The sequence below is a fragment of the Heliconius melpomene genome, chromosome 20 (genome assembly GCF_056956725.1).
Source record: "Heliconius melpomene rosina isolate 202511_hmr_F chromosome 20, ASM5695672v1, whole genome shotgun sequence".
NCBI classification, from domain to species: domain Eukaryota; kingdom Metazoa; phylum Arthropoda; class Insecta; order Lepidoptera; family Nymphalidae; genus Heliconius; species Heliconius melpomene.
Genome location: NC_140408.1, coordinates 9,621,081 through 9,640,612, shown reverse-complemented (window position 1 = coordinate 9,640,612; position 19,532 = coordinate 9,621,081). Strand labels below are relative to the sequence as shown.

General features: G+C 32.9%; 1 protein-coding gene across 7 annotated transcripts in view; it reads left to right on the top strand.

The window, feature by feature from the left end:
• Positions 1-19,532, top strand: part of LOC146527889 (uncharacterized) — a 309,773-nt gene that overhangs the window by 276,910 nt on the left and 13,331 nt on the right. For all 7 annotated transcript variants that reach the window (XM_085204323.1, XM_085204322.1, XM_085204325.1 and 4 more), the window contains one exon: positions 7,343-7,433. In XM_085204323.1, coding sequence (XP_085060449.1) covers positions 7,343-7,433 — 91 coding nt within the window. The remainder of the gene's footprint in view (positions 1-7,342; positions 7,434-19,532) is intronic.

Sequence of the window (19,532 nt, the reverse complement as noted above, 5' to 3'; positions counted from 1 at the left end):
GCTCGTTTTCAGATTAACGAATTGGGTCAAAACACCTGCGTCATGAATGCCTCGGTAAGGGCACGACGCTTAAACGCATACAGGGTATATATAAACATGTAATATACTTAAAAGGGTTTTAAAATTATGAATGGATACTTTAATATTTGATAAGGTTGATGTTTGAAAATTTGATCGTATTTATATATGGACATTTCTTTTTTTTCTGATTATGCTGTAAGCAGATAAAAGCAGGGTAGGCAAAGGGAGCCTAGTGTTAAGACAGTCCTCTCCCCACATTCTGCCGAATTCTGGAGGCACTATGTGTTGAGTGACGGATCTCAATCCTGCGCCTTGTCTCGACGCCAAAGAGAAGAAATAAAGATATTGAATATTCCATTTCCTCAAGTGGGAATCGAACTCACGATCTGTCACGTTTACAGCCACATGCTTGTGTCCCTGCTACGACTACTTACTCTTGCTTCAATGAAAATACAATTTTTTCAAAGAACATTTCTATTTATTCCGAATTAGAACCCATGATCTTCTTCCATACCTTATATAAATAGACGGTACATCGGCCGACTAATCCTAAACACACTCAAAATGAGATACGATGTATCTTCAAAAGACTAACCTAGATACCCAAGATTTAATAAAAGGATTTGCACGAAGTATACCACCCTCACCCAATTAGGTCGTGATAACGAGAGGTCTCGAGCTTAGGGTTGTATGTACATACTCGTATAAGATATACGTACGACCCTAAATATATACATACATACATACATAAATTTATATAGACATAATTTGAATATACAATGTTTATATTTAAAATCTCTCATTATAATCATATGAAATATTGCTCTACTTACAAAATCATCATATTATACTTTAAGTAAAATTTCTATAAAAAAATCATAACCAGAACACAAAACTAAAAAAAAGCTAATAACCTCTAAGAATAATTACCTATTTAATTCAAACACATAGCGTTCTCACATAACACACATACTGTACACGCTATAAAGGAACTACAGGCATTTCTAACGAAAAAACAAACTGGAAAAGGGAATTCCTGTGGAAACAGAGTATAAAAACGGCTATTAAAATACCGCACGGCTCAAGAGTTGTAAGGAACAATGCCTGTATGAAGTAGTGTCCTGGCTGTGCAAGGCGACAAGCTTCTTGGAAGCTTGAATAGCTTGCAAGACAAAAGTAAGCATAGAATAGTTTTACCAGTTTTTTATAACCACGTGTTTAGCTTGCCAAGTATTATTCAACTTAAGATTTAGTTATTTATATATATACGAGTATATTATAAAATGAAATGGAAAATCGACAAAATTATTGGAAATGAAAAACTAAATTTAAATTAAATATGTAGTATAGTTAGTTAAGCTTGCTCTAATTCCTTAAAATTTAAAGCAACAGTGGTGCTATTGTTGTATGTGACTGTGACTGAGATATATGTAGGTGTTCCGTAGAATCGTGTTTTTATATAAGATGCTAAAATTCGCCACTCAACATACAGTACAGTGTTTCTGCATGAACTTGAAAATGATACAGAATTAAAGAAAAAAAAATTACACTTTTCTCCCGCATAGTTAAGCAGACGGAATTCTTTTATTCCAAGTGTCTCCATTCTCTACTTTTTCAAGAATAAGAGAATTGCTTTTTGAGTGGCGGAACTCAACTTGCCAGAGCTGGGAAATAATTATAACATCACAATTTCTTATTTTCCTATTCAAATTAATATTAAAATCAAAATATTTCGTGTTTTCAATTAGCTATTTCTATGTACAAAATATAGTTCGTATACATACTCGTAGAATAGTAAAAGTAGTAGCCTATATGAATCACCGATGCCGAACTTTTGGCAAGTTCAAACCTCATTTTCGCCTGTCAAAGTACAGTCATTACGTCGTGTCGGCGTGAAGGGAGTTGCGTGTATGATCAAAATTTGGTGGTAACACTGCTGGGAACAAATGACTGTACATACTCGGAGTATATGAACTTTTGGAATGTCAGTCAAAACATCGAATATAGGAAAGAATATAATAAATGTGATAAGAATTTTCTAAACTCATATGACCTTTCTTTTTTTAAAATTTTTTGTGTGAATTTGATACATTTAGAATAAAACTTGGTTAACCATGGAATGTGAACTATTCAATATTTCTTTGATTTTCTCTTGACATTTTTGGAATGTTAGTCAAAATATCGAATATAGGAAAGAATATAATGAATGTGATAAGAATTTTCTAAACCCATATGACTTTTCTTAAATTTTTTGTGCTAAATTGATACAATTAGAATAAAACTTGGCTAACCGTGGAATGTTGGTACTATTCAGTATTTCTTTAATTTTCTTTTCACATTTGGCCGTATGAACAAGATGATAAATACAATAAATAAATTTTACAAAAAGAAATTTTCAAATCACACAATTACTTCTTGAGCTTTATAATATAAAGTTTGGACAGGCTGAATCGCAATACATTTAATTTTACATATTTTAGCGATTTACGTTCACGTAATTTTTCACGATTACGTAATTCTTCCGTCAAGCCAACCTCAACTGCCAATTTGACATCATAATTTATGTACAAACATGAAAAATGGCTACCCAAATATCCCTCTTCTTTGAACTGACTCCCGCTGACTACATTACCAAAATTAAATAGTTCTCCCCCAAATATGAAACTAATTGCACATGCTATTTCTTAGAACCCAACCCTGAACTAAAACTGAATGCAATGACTAATGGCCTCTAAATTAAGCCTGTCAGAATTTGTAAAGGGCACCTTCGACCAAGAAAGACAGTTGTTATACTATAGAGTGTTAGTTATCTACTTATAATACCTCAAGTTATAGAAGGAAAGCGGTTAATTATGATATCAACTTAAATTATGAGAATATAAGGTCTTTAAGCGCGGCGTTGAGCTCCGCCACTAAACACGAATGGATTTAAAGTGGAAAGTGGGGAGCGGAGTGTCTTCACACTTTCCTCCTCTTCCGACACTGCTACACCGTGAAACTGATAAAAAAGATCTTCCCTTTTGTAAGCAATAATATAAGTCTTGACATATTTAGCTTAAAATATCAATTATGTCATCTTTGCACGAAAAGAGTGTTTTAACACTAAATTTCTTCCGCCTGCCTGTCTAAATACGAGATATAAAACAATTCATTAATTACTAAAACTAACAGTACTTGCCGAATAAAAAGCCGAGTAGCGACTAATAAATCACAATAGATCATTTTTAAAACGTTTTGTATATAGGTTTTATCGTTTAAGCCCTAAAACCAGGCTCAGACGTAGATTTATGGGGCTCATATGTATGGTCATGGGGCACATGGGGTGCAGGTAATTTGTCGCGACTACCGTCCAGTACCTACTGCTAATGTAGTGATGTATTACAGGATTGTCATTATTTATTTTGATTTTCTTTTATATTTGTAGCTTGAAATATTAGCTTAGTTTTCATTTTTTTTTAAATTTTGAATATTAATTTTATGATTGTATGCTTACTCAACATTTAACGTATGTACATAATATACCTACATCAATATTAATAGTCTTAAACGATTTAAGTGACCTATTAAGAAAATAGATAGGCCAGTCGTGGCGCAGAAGCACAATGGAGTGATTGTTAACGCAACAGGTTATGGGTTCGATTACCACACGAGGAAAATTTTTAATATATGTATTAATTTCAAAATACGGCGGAAAGTGGGGATCGGAATATTTTAACACTAGGCTCCCTCTGCCTAGCCTACCCAAGCGGAATTCAACGTGAAACTGAAAAAAAAGAAAATATTATTTAAAATAAACAAAAAACTCGTTTAACTATAATACAATTTAAAGTTAGCAAACACTATTAATAAATTTTCAGTTCAATCACATACAACTGTGGTTATAAACACGCATTCGTCACATCCACATCATTTTCCATCACCAATTCCTTCTACAACCACAAATAGTCAAAACAAAGCCAGCGGTCGATATACCGTGACTGTATATCGTAAAAGCAGTAGTAAATACGCGTTTCTACTAAAAAAAACGTTAAATTACATAGTAATAAGCCCACGCCGTTCGATGTTGGCGAGTGATGGCCGCGTTTCCTTGATTCCTCACTGGGGAAATTATGCGCGAATCACAATCGTTTTCGTTTTCATGTCATCACATGTAGATAATATGGAGATTGGACGGATATGTAAGATGAAAAATTTTTTGGAAATTTTTCTTAGGTTAATGAAAGTAATAACGATTTAGAGTACGTATTTGTAAATCGTTCTCAAGTCTGAGATCGATCTTGAGTTGCCGATTTCATTCGTAGATATATAATTTATAAATGAAAACGGCACGGCATCTCAAAATCGATGTCAGACTTGACAGCAGTTTATAATTTTATTAAATTAATACACATCTTGTACTTTCATTTAGGTAGTTACAGAAAAAATCTAATATCTGACTTTCACATATCTAGACCGAACTAAACCCTATTTTTTTACATAATTCTGTTGCGTTCTGTTCTGTTCTTTTTATTATGGCGTTCCGAGCGTGCCAGTTAAGTACAAAATAACTTCGCTAGTGTCAGGTTGAATGGAGAACTCACGAAAGAGGTTATACGGTAAAAAAAGAAATAATATTACACAACAAATGTTACATAATTATTCCCCATATCGGATTTGAACCTACACTCATATAATTTAATGCATATTTAATATCAAGTAACCTTATTACAACATTACATTACACTACAAACTCAGCTTTACAATCCACCGTGAACTAATGCGGTATTAATCACATGAATCACGTAAATAAAGTCACGAACGAGGCGGCTAGTCTCGTTGCTAGGAATTACTATGCGAAATGGTCTATGAATTATTACTTTTGAATGTGTTATTTATATATAATATTAAATGTAGGTATGTCCGTATGTACAGGAATTTACTTTTTAAGAATACTAAATAAATCAGGTTCACTCTGTATCCCGCATACAGCAGTGTAGACAGAGGGAACCTAATGTTAAGACATTTCCTTTAGATTTCCCTATAGAATTACCCAAAAAAAAAAAACAATAGAAAAAAAATACTTAAAAAATTGCAAAGAAACGTTTAATTAAATCTTTTGCCACCAAGTATCCTTCCTAATCATATTCTTCCCTGGATGGAGATATCCAAATGATATTGCGGACGGGCTTCCTTTCGAATTTATTGAAAAAGTTCATTCGGGAACGTTCGCTCTGTTAGATTTCCACGGCGGTAATCTCTGAACAAACATAATGGGCGTCTATACGATTTTTCTCACCAGTTCCTTTATTATGTGACGACATATTACGCTTAGGGGAAAATTCTGTTGGAAATCAATTTAGGTGTGAAATTTTTATACTTTTGGCGTCGCTTTTTTTAAAGATGAAAGTATGTGATTTTCATAACTTGAATCTAAAATGCTATTCATATATGTACTTACAGATAGATTATAAAAATACTGAAAATCTTTATACAATGAAGGGAACTGAAGAACTCCATCAAAATTATTTTTATTATTTTATATTTTCTTTAAGCATTCCACTAAATTCGCAAAAAAAACTGAATACTATTGAAATGGAATGGTGTTATGTTCTTAAACGCGAAAAATAGAAAATATATATTTTTTTGTTTATATATATTCGAGTATAAGGTACTTACGTTATTAAAGCCAATGACACTTAATAAAATGGTCAAAATAAATAACCGTAGATATAAATAGATCTTAAGTTGATATAAAATATTTCTTAAATGAAAAACATCGTACAATCTCTTCTCCTCTTACCAAATTCGACATACATATTTCATTGTTTTTGAAAGTTCCCAACTTTTATCTAGACTCTAGGTTTATACAAACTTGGCTGTCTAAAGTTTTACTTTTAAGAAACTTAGCCGTTATGTCGCCTTTTATTAACGTTATTAGCAAAAGCTAAAATAAAATTCGCAACTTATTCTTAACTCTAATTAAAACTTGTAAGAAAATGCCACACCCCTATAAAATCTTTACAGTACAAAAAGTCCGTGAATTATAAGTTATAAAATCGACTCTTTGTTCTATTTATAATTTTAATGAGGGTATGTAGTAATTAAGGCCGCCATGGCACAGTGAGTTAGCCTCTGTCTGTAGGGTTGTTAATTCGATCCTCGCTGTGAAAATGAATTATATTAATTTCCTTACTCTGGTTGTTGAATTCCGCCACTCACTCTACACGCAATGTCTCGAAACTCGATCGAAGTGACTTAACACTAAGTACCACCTACATCTATATATATAAAATCGAAAGGTCAATCACTCATCACGAAATCTCAGAAACTACATGTGCTAGAAATCTCAAATTTTACATAGGAGTTATTGATAGGACGTAGGTGCTCGCTAAGACGGGAATTTGCAATATTCGATTTCTAAGGGGTTGTTTTTGGGGTCGAAAGTTTGTATGAATCTTCGTTACTACAAATGCTAGGAGTCTTAAATTTTGCATAGACGTCACTAGGACGTAGCCATGGAGACAGAAATTAATAATAACATAGCTCACGCGGGTGAAACCGAGAGCGGGCCGCTAGTGTTATATATGGAGAAAGGGTTAGTAGTCGTTTGAAATTTTAAAACAAAGTGTCTCAACACTAAATGTTCTTTGTCTTCTCTTCAATAGGCATGAGATACTTAAAAATAAAACGGAAAAATATGCAAATATCCATAGAGATTTCCCAGAGAGGCTAATCCAGTCGCATAATGAGGTACGATTCAGAGGATAGCCCACTTTTGTTTTGTTACAGCGCGAGTGCTCGCTCACTGCTATCACTCTGGATTACACGCTTATTATACGCTTAAGCGGTTTAACTTTGAGTATCTTATTATTTTATTTTATTGTTTACATTGTTTCGGTCTGTGTGAAAAGTGAATTTGGTAACATGGACTATACAATAAAAGAAATAAATAAAAAAATATAACGAACAACTTTAATGATCATTACCTACCTTACCTTACCTTAATTTCTGCGTAATTCTCTAGATATTAGTAAACTTCAAAGCTTTAGAAATTTTCAACAATATATATATTTTTTAGCTTTACACTGTATCCTCTGCACAGCAGGGTAGGCAGAAGGAACCTGGGATACCGGTGTTAAGACATTCCGTTCTCATTAAGGGTCCATTCCCTATACACCACCCAATTTTCAAGCCATGGCGGATTGAGTGGCAGAGTTTAACGCACATGCTTTGTTTTGTTACCAGAGCCTGTAAATTAAAATAATTTCGTATACATTTTAATCTATAATTTCTAGTAAGTTATATTAAAATATTTTAACTTAAGCCATTAATTCACTTGCAGGATGGAGGACACGGTGCGCACGCTGCTGCAATACAAAAGCCGCGTGGAAACTTTGAAGCAGGAGAAGGCCTCGTTATCTTCCGCGCTGGAGGTAGGTTATATATTATTTTTATACATATTTTTTTTTTAACCGATTATTACTAATTGCATTTCACATAGCAAAACAAAACTTTTTATAAACCTACTTTAAATATATTGAATACTCTTATATTAAAAATTAATGTATAGTTCGATTGAAATGAAAGACATATCAATAAGTGTTTCCCGCCATTTTTAAATGACATTAGCCTTTTGTTGCGAAGATTCGTTTATGATTATTTCTTAAATATTTTATCTTAATATGATAAATTAAAGTTTTTAAATTTACCAAAAAAAAATTAAATATGTAACTTAAAAATAAATTCAACACTACTACTAATAATAATTTAATAAGACATTTACATTTGGAGTGCACTTATTTGTTATTTTTTTTTTTTGTAATTAGTCTGTGCTTCAAAATGATAAGTGTCAAATTGCAACAATTTTATTTTGCTACTAAACTTAATTTATGTAAATTCCTGTGCCAATAATAAGTAATTAAAAAACCAAATAAAACATTTTTTTGTAAAAAATGGTTACACCGAAATAAATTATCCAAACAGCCGCCATCTTAGTTTCCATATCAAGTAACAAGATCAGACAATATTCGCTTACTATTTTAAAAATTCATAAAAGATAGTGTTTTAATATTTATTCAGTGTAAAATGTAATTTGGGTGTTCAACGGCGCTTTGTTCACGGTCGCTACACAGCTTGCTGGCAAAATTGAAATTGCTCCTGTACGCTTCGTCTGTTGCCCTGTAAGTGGTATGAAGTAACTGAAATATGAAGTTCTCTAAAGTTATATTGTAGTAAAATATAATTATTTCCTATTCATACACTGCAATTCGGTTGTAACTAAAACGTATTTGGTTCGTGGATTTCATTTTGTATTAGAATTACTTTCGTTTTAATAGTTATTTCATTTGTAAAAGACAATATTATTAGGATTTAGTTATTTATAATATATTTTTTTTGTACTGCTACCCGTTTAGTATAGCTGACAAGCTGTTGATATTTATAAAAGAACTTCACAGACACTTTTTTAGCGACTGCGTTCAGACAACTGTAAGCTCGTTAACTGTAGATATTTTGTTGACTTTGTTAGTGCCCATCAAATAAAATATTAGCTAATACAACCAAAACGTATCGATCGATCCTCCAAACCTCAAAGTCATATTTCTTAAAAATATAGTAAATCGCCAGTACGTGTCGCCCTAAAGACGAATCCATCACAATGTTTACAGAGACGTTAAAATGTCAGAAAAATTATGCAGCCTACTTGCAGCCATTTAGACCCATTAAATAGCATTTATCGTGGCGAGGGGACATCCGATCATTTCTGGATTATAGCTTATAGCTGCTATGGCAGATACAGGAATTAATTTACGAAAGTACCGCCACCCACACCAGCTTATAGAGAACCCTGGTGATCTAAGCCTCCCCAGATTTTGTACTGATAGAGAAGTACTTGAGAGGGGACGGGGAGCTCAAATGTGTGTGGTCCAGTCATAAACTGGACGTTCTTTGAGGGATTATGAAGGGTAGTGAATTTGAAGGGAAGAGATGTTTTTTACGTAATTAGTGGCGGACTTCCTTGCGCAAGTGGTGCTTGGTAATGTTTGGTTGGCGACAAAGCTGATTAATAAGTGTTCTGGAGATGAGTGCTGGTCTTTTTGCCCTTTAAAGTGCGTGGTACAGCGTGACCGTAGCTTTGGGAAGTGAAATGTGTTAACGTTATTATATTATGTAAGTCCATTTATATAATTTGTAAAGTTCAATAGTTCTATACAGATTTAAATGATTTGTGTCTTATATATTTTATAGTATATTTGTTTGTATAACCAAAATTTCCTTATATTACTTACATGGTTTATAAAAATAAAGTAAATTTGAAACTATTTTTTTCAAGTACTGTACTAATCTTTATTTTTTTTTTTGATAACCACTTTTTTATGTCTATGCTAATATTGCATTATCGTTTAATATCACTTTGGTAATTTTAATGCTATACAAACATTAGCCTATTTAAAGTCTCTAACAATGAAATAGGGAGCAGTAGGGAAATGTTCAAAGCAGTTATTAAAAAGAGGGGCATCTACATAATAATGGCATCATGGAGAGTGTGTACTGTTCTTATATTTAGATATATATAGTATACAATTATTGTAGATTACGTTATTATAGATTATATGATGTCATTATATGATATGCATTGTGGGGGAGTGCGACAACACTTGATTATAAACATGATGATTGTAAGTTCGATCTTCGCTTGAGGCAAAAAAATTTTTTTCTGATATACGACCTTGAACAAACTTTGAGTTCCGTCACTCAAAAGCCTTTATTGCCGACAAATTCTCTCTGGAATAAGTGTAAAAAACTAAGTACAAAATGTCTTAGCACTGTCTGTCTGCCAACTTTCCTATGTTTTATAAGTTAGTACAAATTCTGTGCTTAATTTAGGAAGAGATAACTTTCTAATTATTATACAAATATATTATTCAAATATCTTTGAATACTATTGAAATTTAATATTCTTTAATTTAACTTTCCTATAATTTAACTTTCCTATAACGTTCATTTTCATTTTCTTTTACACTTCAAAGGAAATTGAGTACATAAATATTTTACGTCGAAACATTAAAAAGTATATTTCTTTATCAATTTCTCCTAAAATAATGGTTAACAGGAAATTAAAGAATCAGAAACATTCAATTGTTATTGACCTAAAGGGAAAAACGCTATTCAGGAGTGATATACATATTTAAACTGAAAGATTTATTTCTCGATTTCTTTGTCTTCATCGTAATTTGTATCTATACTGTTTAATATTATAAAGCTGAAGAGTTTATTTGATTGAACGCGCTAATCTCAGAAACAAATAGTTAGAACTGCAAAATTATTTTCGTGATGGATGGACTATCTATCCATTAAGCTCTATCTACTATTACATCATATTTATCATAGTTGACCATGGAGGCAAAGTCGCAGGTAAACGCTAGTTTGCATTATATTCAAGCTTCAATTATACGTGTTCATCTTAATTATAATATTTATAAGGATAAATATATCCATACCTATATTATAAATTCGAAAGTAACTCTGTCTGTCTGTCTGTCTGTCTGTCTCTCTGTCTTTTACGCAATCATGGCCAAACCGCTAATTTAATTGTGATAAAATACTCATATAGAGATACTTGAGGGTCTCGGGATGAACAAAGGATACTTTTATTTCTCATATTTGTATAATTTTCGATATATACCAATATATTAAAATATTTATTAATTTGACATGCAATTTATTCCGCCATGTTAATAACAACCGCCGTTGCTAAGCAAGGATTTGCAAAGTTTGTTGTTAGAAAACGTCACCGAAAATGAGCTTGCTTAACGCATCTCTATTGAAAATTGAAAATAATTTCATAAATATTCGTATAGTTCAAGCGGGCATAGCCGCATCGGGTCCACTAGTTTTTTTATATATGTCTTTTACCAATTTTGCAGATCAGACAATACACCAATTTATGTAAAATAATTACTTATTATTTTTTTTCAATGACTTCTATAGCAAATATTTACTGGTATCTATATTTTTCTGTGCATATCAATGTTATTTTACCTTCCAAATTATAGCCTTTTGTGAAGCTCAAAGAGACTACAACTTCTAGCGTTTGGAATATTTAGAATATTTGTTATACTAGCGCATCACAAACAAGTAACTTAAAAGAATGTCTTCTGAAATATGTATTATTATATGTTATATATATAGGTCCTTTACAAAGACTTTATGCTTTAAAAATAACGAAGCAGACGAAAGAAGTATCCTCGAAAACTCAAACTTTACTTATTATGTACATAGAAACATCTACATGAGGGGGGGCTAGCAGTCCAGTGGAAGTATAATGAAATATTTTGAATATTTGTATTTGATTCCTGCTTCCAATACAACCAGTTTATAAAGAACGGTACTCTATTTACTTTTACAGTTCAATACAAAATATGAGGGAGACCATTTTGCGCTAGACAAATTTTAGACATGGCCATCCTCAGTGAATTTTTAATTTGGCAGCTTTGGGAATATTTGGCGAGCAATTTGAGACTTAATATTTCATAATGTTGGAGCCAACGGATTTTGTGAGTTTTTTGTGAGTGGAATGTTTAGACTTTAGATTGTTTTTTTGATGGATGTTGTTATTTCAGTTTTTTTTTATTTGTGTAGTATAAAAAATATGTTTTGGGACTTAAGAAAATACCAAGTTAAAGTTCGATAATAGTTCGAGAATTGGTGGAGGCCTATTTTCAGCAGTGGACGTTGAAAGGCTGATGGATGGATGGATGGATGGAATAGCAACTTTTATTTTAAAATTGTATTGTATCCCCAGATGAAAGTACTCGTAGATGGTTTTAGATTCGATTTTTTTAGAAAAAAACAGTCAATGTTTTTTTTTATAACAAAGGTATTTAATAAATACAAATATTTTGCTAAAGTAAGCATAATTAAAATTTAAAATTACCTGTAGACAATTGGTTTCACATTGAATCAAATATGGAAATTGGAGTGACTTTACACTACGTTATTATAATTTATCGCGTTATTGGCATATTTGGTACACATCATAACCTATTCTTATGTTAAAACACATAGATAAATGTACATATCTCTGGCTAGACTAGACTTTCAATAGATTCAATTAACGAAGACAAACAATTTCTATCGGATTATCATACCAAGTAGCTAACGAGATTCTGCCACTACTCGTATATATTAAATTTTGTTTTCTTTGTTGTTAAAAATATTCTTTTATGAGAAATCATGAGAGCATTCATACTGTACCAACAGCACATGGATACCTAAAATCTAATAATAATCATAATTATATTCGTATTAAAAGGAAATGAACAAAAAATATAATCTTTACTATCACTTTGCTTTGTTCGTGAAATGAAAATATTTTCCCACATTTATAGGTAAAATAATATAAAAAAAATATAATTGATAAAAGTTATAGTTATTTATTTACTAAAATTAGTAAGAAAATTTAATTTTTGTAATAGCATAGCAGAGGGATCTTAGTGTTAAAACTCTCAGCCCCGGACTGTCCGCACAATTCTCGAATACATAGTTGCAAATTGAGTGGTGTTGGGACTCAACGCCGGGCTCTGTCAACTAGAGCGGTGAAATTAAAATTATTTTATTTTATTTCGTCTCTCAAGTGGGTTTCAAACCCATTACGTTCACTGTCGCAACGCACGACGACGCGGCCGACGGCCTGACATACAAATATATAAAATTTGCATAGTAAAACCCATAGACATGACCATAACGAAAAGACATTAAAAGCGGCGGAAAGCGGGAAATGGACGATGCACAATGGCGGGGGTTTCCCGGTTTAAAAGCGCCCTAAACAATAATTCAGCTTCACCCTTCCAGAGTGCAAGGGCGCAGTTACTGAGGGCAGTTGCGTAGGGATGGGATCGTTTTTATGGGTGCTATAGTAACTAGTGTCGATTTACTTAGTTTTTATATGATTTGTTTATTTTATAACAAAGAAGTAAACATCATGTTGATAAGTAGGTGCTCATCTAAACTAGTGAATGATTAAAATTTCAGTATGTGCCTACAAAAGCTGCTTCCTACAAAAGAAGTGAAATATTCCTAAATGCCCAAAATCTGTGGCAAAACGTTGATTTCCCTTGTAACTCTCTCTCTCTTTCTCTCTCCTGTGCATTATTAGTCCCATCAACTTTAACTACTGAATTTTATTCGAATCAAAATCATATCTTAACTTAGCTTCACGCTGTATCGCTAACGGGGTGGTCAGAGTCGAGCGCCAAACGCTACGGTCTCTACATACCTCTTTCGCCTCGTCCATTGTCAGCAACCTCTTCATACATGCCCTCCGAGGAGTCCTAATCAAAATCATTCATATCGATGTACTAAATAATATCGATATATCGATATACTACATAATTCGATAACTAGTAATATCGATATACGACTACTATCGATACTACTCCCCCCATCACTGCCCACCAGCGCCGGTCACAGCGGGGGTGCATCGTTCTATCAAAGCCCGCCGCGCATCTCAAATTTACACTCGCGCTCTAATTGTGTTTGCCTCATGTTTGCCCGTTATTTGTAAACGTGTGGATTAGTTATGAATTTATGTATCTTTGTACCAGGGATTGGAAATATTTGATGGTTGTTGGTTCGATGCTCGCTTGAATAATGTTTATTTCTTTTTTGTTTGGGAGATGATATTTGTAATAATTTGATTGGAATACATTACTTTTAATATATTTGGAAGTAATATTGGTTTATTTGTTTATGGGTCTAAAATCTTATGTTGAACACTGATTTACACGCGGCATAGATTTTATGTTACTAGTATGATTAACATAATTCTATTAACTCTTAAAAAAAATTGAACGAAGCGGGACTCGAACCTGTGTACTGGAAGCCATAACACCGCTTTAGCCAATTGGGATAGAAGATATTTGCCTTTGCAACTTGTAAATGACTTACTACCGCAAACATACGACGTATTAGGTATATGTACATATTGATTTTTGTACTCTCAACTAAAGGGTCTTATTGTTGTGTAAGGTTTGTTTATCAATCATAGGGTATACTTGAAGGGTTGCTATAGTCTCGTAACAATGGAATTTAACATATCTTTGGAATATATTTCTTAATGCAAACATACTAAGTTTTATAATTTTTTTTTTCACTTTTATAACATATTGGGTACTTTTTAATCCAGTATATACTAAATATATATTTGTTTATTCTAACACCGTGGGCATCGAACTCGTTCTCTTGGAAACCGTCCAAGCGTTCTGACTACTAAACCATACCTACTACGTCGACGTTCTTATACGCTTGTTACAATTTATTTATGTTGTTAGCAATCCTGTAGAGAGATTTTTACAAATTTCCGCTACTCAGAAATTAGATATTGTGAATAATAATTATTTGGCAAGAATGAAATATTTATTATTTTGAACATTTTTAAAGTGATATTTAAATTAAAAATTAAAATAACCTTTTTAAAAACTAACTTCCAAAATTTTTTTCATGGCGTATTGTATTTTACAAATAAAGTTCTTTCAGTTGGTACCCATTAGATGGGCGGTGAAAAAAATTGTAATCTGCCATTTTGTTGCGGCGGCCATTTTGGATTAACAACAATATTGATTAGAACTAAAGTCGGAAACCTTGTCGAAATTTCAGCTTTATTAGGAATTTGCCAAAGTTGCTAGATTACACATACACAAACACACACACGGTAAGTCAAATAAGAGCTTGTAAAATAAAAGTAGATACAAGAACTATAATAAATTATATATTCCATTCCATTCAACATATACAATACATATATTAGTCCCATTGTGAAGTTAACCAGCAAATATCAAAGGTAGAACACGTTAAACGTCGCTCTCGCAGACACTTGTCCTCTCTTATTGCTTGAATTTTGTTCCACTCGAACTATTCTGAAATTTCTGTCCCTCACTGCAGACGGCATTCCGAAGAGGAACGTTTGAACACGATAAAATAAAACTGACTGACCGTTGGACATGTGTTTCTATACAAGAGGGTGTTTTTATTTTAAAATTTTCATTTTATTTTGTGTATATTATTTATATGATGATTGGTTAAAACTTTCGTCAATCAACAAGCAATGGAAGGATTCGGCGGAAAGTGTGAAACGGAAGTGTCTTAATGGAAACGGAGTGTCTTAACACTAGGTTACCAGGTTTCCCCTCATTATCCTTTTAGCGTGAAGCTAAAAAAAATGTCTAGCTTCTATGTACTGTAGTATGAAAATATGTTATATTAAATTCTTAATACAATGTTTTTCAATCTGAGTTTGTAACATATCCTATGTAGGTATGATTTAATTCACTGATGATCAGTATCAGTTTTCACACGGAAATTGGTTGAAATTATAAATATAATTATACTATTTTTACCTAAAATGGGCATAAAAGCTGGAGTTACAGTTACGATACATGGATACATCCACCTACCTAAATCGTTTCAAATTGAAACAATAGATATTTTTTCACTGTTCTTTTTCCTTTCATATACCGAAACAGAATTAATGAACCTACTACCTACCTTCTAAGTCCGGTATGTCTTTAAAACTATATTTCCTGTTACTATGCCCGTAGGTAGTTAGTTCGCTGGAATGTCTGCATTGTAAAGTGCAACGGCGGCTTTTTGCGGGACGAGCAGCGGCATCTTCATAATTGAGTTACCGCATCGCCTCGCCCCAACTAACGAAACCAATTAGTATGGGTGCATAGCACTGTGCAACATGGAATGACGTTACTTTTGTTCTGCCTTTTCTTCTGAACCCTCTAAATATTTTCGGGCTTAGGTCCAGGTCAGTGGTCATGGAAATGCTGGGACTTTTGTTGTTTCAGTACTTCTGTTCCATTGTTCTTGTATTAACAAAAAAAAAATGGATGTTTTTTTATAACAATATTTAATGTGTCAGTCAAGAAACAAGTGTCTGTAAGAACAGTTCCAGCTGTTTATTTTAACATATCAATTAAATCGACAAAATAAAAGGTGTACTGTTTAACTGTTATTTCTATACGTGTTTTAAAAAGAAAAAACACAACAGTTTTTTCATTTTATTTTTTATATTAGTTATTTATTTTCATGAGGATATCAACTTCCCACTAAATTTACGCTGAAGGAACCCACATGTACCTAATTATCTCTTATTATTTCAACTAGAGCTTCAAACTACTAAATTTACTTATATTTATCATAGTGTTTTAGTTATGAAAAAAAAAAACAAAAATACATTTTAAAATGACAAATAAATCGATAAATGCTTAATAAATCGATAAATGAAAACAATACATTATACCATACATATCGAACACAAACTCCCATTTACTTCCACAGCAATTGCACAACTATCCAAAACAGCTCCTCTTCAAGGATATTTTACATGAAGTATCCAATGAAGCAAGATACTTAATTATACACGAAAGTCGTGGAACAATGGAGCCGAGTCCAGGTATTGCTGAGCTAACGTAGCTCTCAACTCAGGGTAAGATGCAATCGACGCATATAGTAGCCATTGTAAATAATGAATCAATAGGCTTGGTCGGTTGCCAACAACTCTTATATCATTTTGTCGTTAAATAAAGTAGTATCGTCGTTTTTATTTTTCTGGTTATTAACTCGTTTGTATTTGTTTATGTATGTGTTTGTATGTACACGTATTCGATAGTGGGAACTGTGGGCTTGGATGTATGGAAGTGATTTAAATATTTGTATATTTAATTTCAAGTAGCACTTTGGATATGTAATTGGTTTATGATTAAGATTTTATCGTACTATACTGTGAAGTTTGAATTGGCAAAATATATCTTCTATTCTTTAAAGTTTGGAGGAGGCATTTTAATTATAAGTTGCCTGTAAACATATATACATATATATACTAGCGGCCCGCCCGCGGCTTCGCCTGCGTGAACTACGTTATATTAATATTAATTTCTGTCTCGATGAGTACTTACGTCCTATAATTGACGTCCATGCAATATTTGAGACTCCTAGCATTTCTAGTAACGAAGTTTCATACAAACTTTCAACCCCAAAAACCAACAACCCCTTGGAAGTCGAATATTGCAAATTCCCGTCTTAGCGAGCACCTACGTACGTCCTATAAGTAACTCCTATGCAAAATTTGAGATTCCTAGAACATGTAGTTTCTGAGATATCGTGATGAGTGAGGGACCTTTCGATTTTATATATATAGAAGATTTAGAACATGTCAAATTTATTTCCATGACTCTAGAATTTAGATGGTCCTCGAAACTAGTTGCATAGACTGTGGCTTTGTGTTCTGCCACTATTGTGCGCTTCTAAATGAGTTGAAAATTAAATGTGTTGTAACATTCTCGTAGCTCCGTAATGCTACAGATTTTGAAAATATTTTTAATTTCTTTTAAAAAATATTATGTTAAAATACATTTCATTATGTTAAAAAACATTTTTTATCAGCTCTACATATTCCAACGCATCGAAAAATTATTCATTTCTTTTAAAATTTCATACAAAATAATATAACATTTTTTGTTTACCCCAAAAATCAAACACACCATTGAGGAATCATTTTAGTGAAGCAAACGATAGCGCAATTAAAAAAAAATATATATTTTATCATAATCTGTATTGGCCTCTCTCCAATCAAATCGACATAATGACTGCACTAATAACTAACTAAACACACCCCAACTCCAGTGCCCTATGTAGACACAATGTGCCTTGCAACCAGCTCTAAAGCTGGCATGTGGCCCACAGCTTGTATTAATCACGGTAGACATGATTACCTTTGCCCGGTGACGCGTACGGAACCCGAATGTCCGATTGTTTTTGTCTGGACGCTGTGCTGGTTGGGCCTGGGGTAGGAAACTATAATGACTTCTCCATTTGCCCGGAGCTGATTGAGAGTATCGTCTGTTTGGAATTTGATATAGTGTGGCTATCAAATGGTTAGGGTGGGGTGTTATATCAAAAGATTCTATTTCTTTTTTTCAGCTATAAGAAATACCACTCCCCAATTTCCGCCAAGTTCTGGAGGCTATACGTGTTGACTGTTGAGTGGCGGGAATCAACGCCCAGCTTTGCATCGACATCAGAGCGAAGAAATGTAAAATATTAAATATTTCAATTCCTCGAGTAGGAATTCAACCCAGAACCTATCGTGTTTACAGTTACACGCTTGTGCACCTGCGCAACGACTGGCCTTCTGTTTCTTTTTATTGCCATAAACAAAAGAAACGTACAAATAAAATATATGCTAGTCAACTTAAATTTTAAATTCAAACAAAAATCTACTATAATTAGGTACTATTTATTGACGCGGCTCCTCGTTTAAAATAAAATTCTTCTTACTATAACTACCTACTGACATATTTATTACACACGACTTACAAAGCAAAATCGACGTGTTTAATATAAAAATTAATTCATGTTAGTACCCACAATGGGGTCGGTCGTATGTGTTGCGGGCTGCGGCGAAACATTAAACGTTTCTAATCCAATCGCTGTGCGCCCGCGTGCCCCGGAGTGCCCCGGCGTGCCCCGGCGTGCCCCCGTGTGCGTCATCAATCTTATGATTTGCGATTTCAGAACATTTTTGTGTAATTGCTTTATCAATTTGCTTAATGTATATCAAACAAATGACCTGAATGTTTGTTTTTATTATTTTGTTTTGTACTAGAAAAATAATATTTTTACCTCTTTCTTCATCGTAGAGGAGATATATTGTAGCTCATACAAGACGTATGAGCTTAATCGTAGAAAGATCGTTATTTCTTAACATAAATATCGAATTTATATATATATAAAATTCTCAGTAAAAATGTTATCATAGCAGTAGATTGTAAAACGTTGTTATCAAAAACCTACTTATTCTTCAGTCCAAATTTTTGCAATAGTATTCTACATTTATTTAATTATCCATTTAAATTTTCTTTAATTAATTTAAAAAGTCTTGAAGAAACTTCATTAGCATAGTGCCTATTGAAGTTTTATTAAGCTAGTGAAATCACAAACTAGAAAGCTGAAATACTGAAAAGTGAAACAAATCCATACTTCATAACACATACACCACGTTATTCTGTTCTTTTCAGTCCGAATCGTATTTATTTCCCGGCGGACGCCATCCATTATCGATCACTGGAAGTCGCTGAAAAGCTAGACAATAGATGAATAACTGTTTCTGACTTGCATTTTACTGAATCTCTGTGAAAAATCGGTTAATATACGTTTCATGTAGTGATTTAATCGATTTTTAATGGTATACATACTTACAGAATAATTTCATTTAAATTTTATTAAATCAATATTATCGGGAGGATGGCTAAATTTAAATATTTTCGTTGTCGTGCTCTGAAAGATACGGATGGGCGATGGGTTTCGACTTAAGAGTTCGTTTCCACTTTAGAGTTGGGCGGCAACAGAGTATCTTAACACTACGTTCTCTCTGCCTTCTCACCTATGCTGGAAAAACGTCAAGCTGCTGGTGTTTTCTTACGATTATAAGAAGAACTAGTAGTACGATTATAAGAACTAGTTATATA